Source organism: Crocuta crocuta, unplaced genomic scaffold (assembly GCF_008692635.1).
Source record: "Crocuta crocuta isolate KB4526 unplaced genomic scaffold, BGI_CrCroc_1.0 scaffold127, whole genome shotgun sequence".
NCBI classification, from domain to species: Eukaryota; Metazoa; Chordata; class Mammalia; order Carnivora; family Hyaenidae; genus Crocuta; species Crocuta crocuta.
This window is the reverse complement of record NW_027532008.1, coordinates 1701213-1711755: the sequence shown is the minus strand read 5'-3', so window position 1 is coordinate 1711755 and position 10543 is coordinate 1701213. Positions and strand designations below refer to the sequence as shown.

Here is a 10543-nt window from a genome sequence, read left to right as displayed (position 1 = left end):
TTAACTATAATTATACCTCTGTTGCAGCACCTTTGACCCTAGCTTTTTTTTTAACCATTACTCTTTTTTTTAATAGTTTATTGTCAAGTTGGTTTCCATGTAACACCCAATGCTCATCCCCATAAGTGCCCTCCTCCAAAGCCCATCACCCCCTTTCCCTTCCCCCACCCCCGTCTGCCCTCAGTTTGTTCTTGACATTCAAGAGTCTCTCATGGTTTGCCTCCCTCCCTCTCCCCAACTATTTCCCCCCTTCTCCTCCCCCATGGTCCTCCGTTAAGTTCTTCCTAATCCTCCTATATGTGCAAACATATGGTATCTGTCCTTCTCTGCCTGACTTACTTCGCTCAGCATAACACCCTCAAGGTCCATCCATGTTGCTACATATGGCCAGATTTCATTGTTTCTCATTGCCATGTAGTATTCCATGGTATAGATAAACCACATCTTCTTGATCCATTTGTCCGTTGATGGACACTTAGGTTCTTTCCATGTTTTGGCTATTGTTGAGAGTGCTGCTATGAACATTGGGTACATGACCATTACTTTTTTGATAATAGCCATTCCTCACCCTGTGCCCTCTGTTGCCTCTCACCTTTATTGCTCACTCACCCACAAACCCCATACATTACTTGTTTATTGTTTTTCACATTCATTCATTCTGTTTTACCCTGTGCTTCCTATTGACTCTTTTATTTTTTTAACTTTTACTTTTAATGTTTATTTAGAGAGAGAGTGCATGCACAAGCGGTCGGGAGAGGGGCAGAGAGAGACGGAGAGAATCCTAAGCAGGCTCTGCGCTATTAGCACAGATCCTGATGTGGGGCTCAGTCTCACAAACCATGAGATCATGACCTGAGCCAAAATCAAGAATCGGATGTTTAACCAACTGAGCCACCCAGGCATCCTAACATTTATTTATTTTTGAGAGACAGAGATAAAGTGTGAGCGGAGAGGGGCAGAGAGAGAGGGAGACACAGAATCAAATCAGAAGCAGGCTCCAGGTTCCTAGCTGTCAGCAAAGAGCCTGACTTGGGGCTCAAACCCACAAACCACAAAATCATGAACTGAGCTGAAGTCAGATGCTTAACCAACTGAGTCACCCAGGTGCCTCCCTATTGGCTCTTGATCCAAGTTCTTTTCAGTCTACAAGCTCAAAAGGCTGATTGATAAATGAGTTGTAGTCATTGGATAAGATGCTACTCTGCCAACCAGGGAACTGACCAAAAGCTTTACTCTATAGGAAGAAACTCCAAGACAGTCCTCAAGGCCTGGCTTATATATATATCCACTTTCGGCCAAAAGCAACATTTGAATTTTGAAGTTTTTATTTATACTCAAACACAGCTTTTGGCTTGATTATGGTTCTAACTTTGACTATATTATAAAATATTTAATATGTTTTCTGTGATGGGACAAGGACATTCATAGATTTTAAAGTGAGATGCTGCTTATACTCTATTCTTTTAGCATTGCAAAAAGCTTTTGCATTAAATATAAAAAATTTTATTTTTTTTTTACATTTTTTAAAAAAAATATTTTTATTTCTTTCTAGGAGAGAGAGAGACAGCGTGAGCAGGGGAGGGTCAGAGAGAGAGGGAGATACAGACTCTGAAATAGGCTCCAGGCTCTGAGCTGGCAGTCAGCACAGAGCCCGACGTGGGGCTCAAACCCACGCACCGCGAGATTATGACCCAAGTGAAAGTCAGACACTTAACGGACTAAGCTGCCCAGGCGCCCCTAAAAAATTTTATTTTATTTATTTTTTTATTAAATGTTTTTATTAATTTTGAGACAGAGCGTGAATGGGGGAGGGGCGGAGAGAGAGACACACAGAATCTGAAGCAGGCTCTGAGATTCTGTCAGCACAGAGCCCCACATGGACCTCAAACTCATGAACCTTGAGATCGTGACCTAAGCCAAAGTCAGATGCCTAACCAATTGAGCTACCCAGGCACACCAAATATAAGAAAGTTTAAAAGACAGGGGCGCCTGGGTGGCTCAGGCAGTTGATCGTCCAACTTCGGCTTGGGTCATGATCTCATGGTTCGTCGGTTCCAGCCCTGCATCGGGCTCTGTGCTGACAGCTAGCTCAAAGCCTGGAGCCTGCCTTGGATTCTGTGTCTTCCTCTTTCTCTGATGCTCCCCTGCTCATGCTGTCTCTATCTCTCTTTCTCTCAGAAATAAATAAAACATTGAAAAAAAAAAAGAAAAAAATTTTAAAAGACAAAGAGATTGGGGCNTCTCTCCTAAAAAAAAAAAAAAAATTAAAAAAAAAAAAAAAAGACCAAGAAATCAAGAGATCAATAGAACAGAATAGAGAGCCCGGAAATAAACCCATACTGTCAATTAATCTGTAACAAAGGAGGCAAGAATATGCAATGGGGTGGAGGGCCTATGTTGCTCAATTTGTTAAGCATCTGACTCTTGATTTTGGCTCAGGTCATGATATCATGGTACCTGAGATTGAACCCTGCTTTGGGCTTTGTGCTGACAGGGCAGAGCCTGCTTGAGATTCACTCTCTCCCTCCTTTCTCTCTCTCTCTCTCTCTCTCTCTCTCTCTCTCAATGGATAAATAAACATTAAAAAAATATATCTCCAACAGAGGAAAAGATGGTCTCTTCAACAAATAGTGTTGAGAAAACGGGACAGCTACATGCATAAGAATGAAACTAGACCACTTCCTCACACTGTATACAAAAATAAATTCAAAATGGATTAAAGACCAGGGCGCCTGGGTGGCTCAGATGGTTGAGCATTCAGCACTTGATTTCAGCTCAGGTCATGATCCCAGAGTTGTGGGACCGAGCCCTGCATCAGGCTCTGCAGTGAGTGTGGAGCCCACTTGGGATTCTGTTTCCATCTGCCCCTCTCCTCCACTCTTGTGCTCACTCTCTGTCTCTAAAATTAAAAAAAAAAAAGAAATTGAAAAAATGGTAAAGACCTAAATGTGAGAACTGTCACCATAAAATTCCTAGAAGGGAACATAGGCAATAATCTCTTTCGCATCTCCTGTAGAAGGATTTTTTTTTTTAAATATGTCTCCTTTGGCAAGGGAAACGAAAGCAAAATTCACCTATTGGTACTCCACCAAAATAAAAAGCTTTTGCACGGCAAAGGAAGCCATCAACAAAGCAAAAAGATAACATACCAAATGGGAGAAGATATTTGCAAATAATATATTCAATAAAGGGTTAATAGCCGACAAAGTATGTAAAAAACTTCTACAACTCAACACAATAAAAACAACCCAGTTAAAAAATAGGCAGAAGATATGTATAGACATCTTCCCAAAGAAGACATACAGCATCCAGATGGCCAACAGATACATGAAAAGATACTCAGCATCATTAATCATGAGGGAAATGCAAATCAAAACCACACTGATATAGATATGACCTCAGACCTATCCGAATAGCTAGAATCAAAAATAAGAAAAAACAATTATTGGCAAGGATGTGGAGGAAAAGGAAATCTCATATACTGTCAGTGGGAATATAAACTATGGAATACAGAATGGACGTTTCTCAAAAAAATAAAAATAGAATTACCATATGATCCAGTAATTCCTCTATTAGGTATTAACCCAAAGAAAATGAAAACACCATTTCAGAAAGATATAAGGATCCGTATATTCATTGCTGCATTATTTATAATAGCTAAGGTATGGAAACAACCTAAGTGTCCACCCATAGATGAATGAATAAAAACAATGTGTGTGTGTACACACACACACACACACACACACACACAAAATGGAGTATTAGCCATTGAAAACAAATGAAATCTTGCCGTTTGCAACAATATGAATGGATCTAAGGACATAATGCTAAGTGAAATAAGTTAGAGAAAGACATACCATATGATTCACTCATGTGGAATTTAAGAAACAAAACAAATGAACAAAGAAAAAAGACACACAGAAAAACAGACTCTTAAATATAGAGGATAAACTGGTGGTTGCCAGCCGGGAAGTAGGGGGTGGGGTCAGTGAAATAGGTGATGGGGATTAAAGAATACATTTATCATGATGAATAATGTATAGAATTGTTGAGTCATTATATTGTACACATGAAACTAACGCTGTATGTTAAACTTGAATTTAAAAATTAAAAAAAAATTTTTAAGAACTTTTAGGAGTGCCTGGATGACTCAGTGGGTTGAGCTCAGGTCATTATCTCACAGTTCATAAGTTCGAGCCCCACACTGGACTCTTTGCTATCAGCACAGAGCCCACCTCACATCCTCTGTCCCCCTGTCTCTGCCCCTCCCTCACTTGCAGTGTACTCTCTCTTTCTGTCTCACAAAAATAAATAATTTTTTTTTTAATTTTTTTTTTTATGTTTTATTTATTTCTAGGAGAGAGAGAGAGACAGCGTGAGCAGGGGAGGGTCAGAGAGAGAGGGAGTCACAGACTGAAACAGGCTCCAGGCTCTGAGCTGGCAGTCAGCACATAGCCCGACGCGGGGCTCGAACCCACGAACCGCGAGATCATGACCTAAGTGAAAGTCGGACGCTTAACCGACTAAGCCACCCAGGTGCCCCAAAATAAATAAATATTTTAAAAAATAAAAGAAGGGTGCCTGGGTAGCTCAGTCGGTTAAGTATCTGACTTTGGCTCAGGTCATGATCTCATGGTTTGTGAGTTCAAGTCCTGCTTGGGGTGAGCTCGAGCCCGGCTTCAGGTGAACCCCTGTCCCCCTTTGGCTGAGTCCACAAGTCCCACTTTGGCTGAGCCCTGCTTCTCTCTCTCTCTCTCTNACAGCACACCTGTATCCCTTGGATAAATACCTAGTAGTGCAATTGCTGGGTTATAGGGTAGTTGCATTTTTATTTTTATTTTTTAATTTTTTTAAAAGAATCCTTTTTAGGGGCGCCTGGGTGGCTTAGTGGGTTAAGCGTCCGACTTTCGCTTAGGTCATGATCTCGCAGTTCGTGGGTTTGAGCCCCGCGTCGGGCTCTGTGCTGACTGCCAGCTCAGAGCCTGGAGCCTATTTCGGAGTCTGTATCTCCCTCTCTCTCTGACCCTCCCCTGCTCACGCTGTCTCTCTCTCTCCTTCCTAGAAATAAATAAAAATATTTAAAAAAAAAAAAAGAATCTTTTTTAAAAATTTTTTTATTTTTTTTATTGTTTTTATTTCTGAGAGAGAGTGAGAGCAGGGGAGGGTCAGAGAGAGAGGGAGATACAGAATCTGAAGCAGGCTCCAGGCTCTGAGCTGTCAGCACAGAGCCCGACACGGGGCTTGAACCCACGAACCGTGAGATCATGACCTGAGCCAAAGTCGGACACTTAACCGACTGAGCCACCCAGGCGCCCTGGTAGTTCCATTTTTAATTTTTTGAGGAACCTCCATATTGCTTTCCAGAGTGGCTGCACCAGTATAACTGATCACTTTTACATATATTTCCCTAGCACATGCTGAGTAGAAACCAATTAATAATGTGTCTTAACCTTTCACTATATGGTTTTCAAAAGTAGCAGTCTTTTTTGGCTTTGAAATGATTCCTCGGTTTATAGTTTAGAAATCCTATTATTGTTGGGGCGCCTGGGTGGCTTAGTCGGTTAAGCGTCCGGCTTTCGCTTAGGTCATGATCTCGCGGTTCGTGGGTTTGAGCCCCGCGTCGGGCTCTGTGCTGACTGCCAGCTCAGAGCCTGGAGCCTGTTTCAGAGTCTGTATCTCCCTCTCTCTCTGACCCTCCCCTGCTCACGCTGTCTCTCTCTCTCCCCTAGAAATAAATAAAACATTAAAAAATTAAAAAAAAAAAAAAGAAATCCTATTATTGTTAAGGCTGGGCTATAGTAATATAAGTGGCAATTTATTGCATTTGCATAGTTGTCATCTTGCTCCCTTGCCTGTTTTATTTTTTATTTTATTTTTTAATGTTTATTTATTTTTGAGAGAGAGACAGAGTGCAAGCAGGGGAGGGGCCGACAGAGAGGGAGGCACAGGATCTGAAGCAGGCTCAGGCTCTGAGCTATTAGCACAAAGCTCCACGTGGGGCTCAAACTCAAAAACAATGAGATCATGACCTGAACTAAAGTCAGACACTTAACCAACTGAGCCACCAGGGGCCCCGCTACCTTGCCTGTTTTAAAATAAAGTAGATGTCAGAATACTTAAGCCTGAGAAATATATTTTTATTTAGTGCTCATTTGTTGTAGACTCTTCACTACTTTCAGCCTAAGCCCACCTCATACTGTCAGTGCATGGAGAATGATTCTGTCTAGTCTTGTAGCAAGAGGTGATTTGGGGTGAGGGAGACTGGTGTCTGAGAACTTATTTCTATTACTACTATAAAAATCCAAATAATCTAGATCTGAATCACATGCTCAAACAGAAAAGGGGAGAAAGGGAATAAGAAGCATTAGAAATCACCAGCTCTTCTCCATGTCTGACCACACCAGTCCATCAGTTGGCTCTTTTCTTTATATACTTGCAGGTGGTGAGGATCCTGGGAAATTGAACCATGCCATGTTAAAGAATGGCCATACCACCCCCATAGGGAGTGCCACATCTTCTAGTCCAGTCCAAGCAGAGGAAGAGTCAGGAAGAATAGCAGGTCTCAGGAAACCGGTTCCAGAAGAGGAACCAAAGAAGCGACTAGGTAAGAAACTCTCGATTTTTGAATGTAAGAGCCACCATCATTCTTGTCTTAACTCAGGGTTTTGCTAGAGCCACGGGAGAAATAAAATCCAGAGGGAATTCTGTGTTCCTCTAGCAAGTCCTCAACTAGTTGCAGTTTTAAGTGGAATTTTCCTTTTCTCATTCTCGCATTCACAAAATAGCTAATTTGTAATTCTCAAGGACGGAAGGGGATGTTAAGCATCAGATACCAGTAGGACTTTTTTGCGCTACACTTTCCTCCTCCTGCACCCACGGGATTCTGTGCCTCCTCCAGTTGCCTGGCTCTTGTGTGAAGAATCACTACCATACAGGCCTCTCTTACTTTGAGATTGTGATTGAGAAAGTGTCCTATACCTTAAGTATGTGGAGGTTGGGAAACTTTGCCTGTAAACTCATCTACACATCAAATAATGGATGTAGTTGACCATAAGTCTATAGATGCGTTAGCTTTTTTCAGTCTATCTTGTTACTCTTTTTTCCCTTTTAAATCGTGTCTGTCACTATTACACAGGCTCAACCGGAAGCCAGCCTAATTCCGAAGCAGAGTCCGTTCCTGAGAATGCACCCAAACAGCCTTTACTTCCCCCTAAAAGGCCCTTGTCCTCTTCTCACGAAGCAAATGAAGGGCAAGCCAAGGATGCCACTTCCTCTGGCGGCGCAGCAAGATCCATCTCCTCCACCTCCACTGCCGCCTCCACCTCAGCACCTGCCGCCGCCACTGCTGCCACCAAGCCAGCAAAAACTGTTAGTTCCTCTGTGCCCCCCTCCCCAGCACCCAGGACTCTGCCTGCCGCTCCTGCCAGCATTAACACTACTGCTACCCCGAGCCTCACTCATGCGGTCTCTGCCAAGCAGCCCCCTATCCCTCCCCCTAAACCAACTCACAGAAATAGCAACCCCGTCATTGGTAAGTAGAAGTCTTTAGGTTGCCAATGCTTTGAGTTTGGTTTGGTTTGAGTTTGGATGGTTGTTTTATTGGAAAACTGGTACAATACTGATTTGGTCTCAGAGAGTTCTCCATCTCGTGTCCCTTTGGATGCCCTCATTTTGGAGAAAAGTCTTGAGAATGAGGCAGACAGCTAGGAATGAAAACAGGGAACAGATATCACTAAAATTCAGTTCCAGCTGGTCGGGAGTGGTGGGGAATATCTATTATCCTAAACCAATATTTCTGAAATACTGTTTAGAGTTGGGGGACTGGACATGTGAAGACCACAACAGGTTCTGACCTGCATGGAGAAAAGGGGTTTCTGGGGTTTTTTTTAACCTACTTTAAACCACCAGTGTCCCCTTTTAGCATGAGCCCAATGGATAAACTTGTGTTTATATAGATGCTTGTGTAATTTAAGATTCAGTATCTGGCATAATACCTTGATGCAAACTGCAAAAGATATTATTCAAAGTGTCCTGATAAGATCATGTTTTTATCTTGGGAAGAGTCAAGAATGCTACTCGTAAAAAAAAAAAAAAAAAAAAAAAAGAATGCTACTCTTAATAAAATAAGTAGTAGAAGAAAGAAAACTGGGAAGATAACCAGTACACTTTTATCAGTTCAGTAAATTTTTTAAAGTTTATTATTATTTTGGGGCTCCTGGGTGCCTCAGTCGGTTAAGTGTCCGACTTCGGCTCAGGTCATGATCTCACGGTTTGTGGGTTCAAGCCCCGCGTCTGGCTCTGTGCTGACAGTCAGCTCAAAGCCTGGAGCATGTTTCAGATTCTGTATCTCCCTCTTTCTCTCTGACCCTGCCCTGCTCACGCTGTGTCTCTCTCTCTCTCTCATAAATAAATAAAACATTAAAAATTTTAAAAAAAATAATAAAGTTTATTATTATTTCGAGAGAGAAAGAACTGGAGAGGGGCAGAGAGAGAAGGAGAGAGAATCCCAAGCAGGCTCCACGCTGTCAGCACAGAGCTCAAAACAGGGCTGTCTCACAAATTGTGAGATCAAGACCTGAGCCGAAATCAAGAGTCAGATGCTTAACCTACTGAGCCACCCAGGCGCCCAGTTTAGTAAATTTTTTTATTTTCACCTAAAGTCCTGTGTAGGTCTGCTTTTCTTTACATAAATACAGACCCTCTTAGAGGAAATTATGAGAAGGGGGGAGAGGAAGGAAGGTACTTTTTTTTTCCCCAGGAAAAATGATACAAGGCTTAGTACTGCTTGAAGTTCTTGTTCATGATTGAAGGGAGGAATAAAGTACGCTCGTTAAACAGTTAATACCGCCAACTTGTGTGGGTTGATGAGAACCCTGAAAAACAGGCTTAGAATTCATTGAGTTTGACAGGTTGGAGTAGCTTGATTACAAAAAGGATGGCGGTTATTATTGTTACCACCACCCTGGATGGACAGTCTGTGTTGACTTATATCTGAGGAACCTGAGCTGCTTTCATATGCTTGCTGTCAGAGCCTCCTTGTGAAGTAGGAAGCTGATTTTATCTATTATATGGTTAGGGCAATTACAACGTGAAGAAGTTGTGACTCACTCAAGGTTGTAGTTAATGAGAGATAGAAACCAGACATAGGCTTTTCAGCTCTTGAGCCCCAGCTTCTGTCCTGTACACCGATATTCTCGAACTGCTGTCTAGACAAGCTCTCACCTCGATCACCTGGAGGACTTGTTGAAACACAGATTGCTGGGCCCTGTCCTTAGAATTTCTGAATCAGTAAATCTAGGGTGGGACTGAGAATTTGCATTTCTAATAAGTTCCCAGAGGATGCTGATGCTACGTATATGGGGACCTCACATTGAGAGCCACTGCTCTAAAGCAGTAATACTCCACTCTTTTCAGGGTAAGACAGTTGTAAAAAAATAACGTGTGTACTGTATCCTGGACTGAACCATAGAGGCCATGCTTGGCCTAAGGTGAATAGCCCAAATAGGCCTTGTGATGAAGGGATCAACATCAATCCTGAGTGGTCCTCAGCAGAAGGAGAAAAATAGGACAGTTTTTTATAAGTTTTTATTAAGGTTAAATAAATTTGATTTAAAGGACTACCTTTTATTGTCGAATTATGACCTTCTTAATTCTTTTTTTTTTTTTTATGTTTATTCATTTTTGAGAGACAGAAAGAGAGTGCCAGCAGGGGAGGGGTAGAGACAAAGGGAGACACAGAATCCAAGGCACGCTCCAGGCTCTGAGCTGTCAGCACAGAGCCCAATATGGGGCTCAAACTCACAAACCGTGAGATCATGACCTGAGCCAGAGTTGGACACTTAACCAACTAAACTGCCCAGGTGCCCCATGACCTTCTTAATTTTTTGATGTTAAAAAGCCATTTCTTTCATGAAAGGATTATGTTCACAAATGGTATGCTTAATATTAAGTTTGAAAATATTAAAAGTTGACAACCTGAGGTTGGTTGAGATTTTCATTCTAATTGTATTGGTTCATGAGATCCAAACATTTGGAAACTACTGCTTTAGACATTGCTGTGTCTACTGGTAGACATAACAGTATTAGGACTAAGTACTAATTAGAAATATTAGAACAGAGGGAGGACCATCATAAATAGCTGAACAGATGAAGGAAATGTGAACATTCTGGCATCTTCCTCACAGAACTACAACCAAGTGCCCTTACAAGGATAAATATAACAGTTCACTTCCTTAATATCTTGATATTATATATATATATATATATATATATATATACCTTAAATAACCAAAGAAAATTTACGTTATCAATTCAAACAGTAAAATACTCAGATTTGGTGTTGTATGTATATGCAATGTTTTTCTAGAAAGTCTTTTAAAAATTTACTTAAGGGATGCCTGGGTGGCTCAGTTAAGTATTCAACTCTTGGTTTCCGCTCAGGTCATGATCTCACAGTTCTTGTTTTCGAACCCCGTGTCGTGCTCTGCACTGACAGTGTAGAGCCTGCCTGGAACTCTCAATCTCTCTCTCTCTCAAAAATAAA

General features: G+C 41.6%; 1 protein-coding gene and 1 long non-coding RNA gene across 9 annotated transcripts in view; one reads left to right on the top strand and one right to left on the bottom strand.

The window, feature by feature from the left end:
- Nucleotides 1-10543, bottom strand: part of LOC144241154 (uncharacterized) — a 40332-nt gene that overhangs the window by 3508 nt on the left and 26281 nt on the right. The gene's annotated exons all lie outside the window — the stretch shown is intronic.
- The window catches only part of PHACTR4 (phosphatase and actin regulator 4), a 114562-nt gene that overhangs the window by 84975 nt on the left and 19044 nt on the right, over nucleotides 1-10543 (top strand). For all 8 annotated transcript variants that reach the window (XM_077775625.1, XM_077775622.1, XM_077775620.1 and 5 more), the window contains 2 exons: nucleotides 6440-6604; nucleotides 7136-7531. In XM_077775625.1, coding sequence (XP_077631751.1) covers nucleotides 6440-6604; nucleotides 7136-7531 — 561 coding nt within the window. The remainder of the gene's footprint in view (nucleotides 1-6439; nucleotides 6605-7135; nucleotides 7532-10543) is intronic.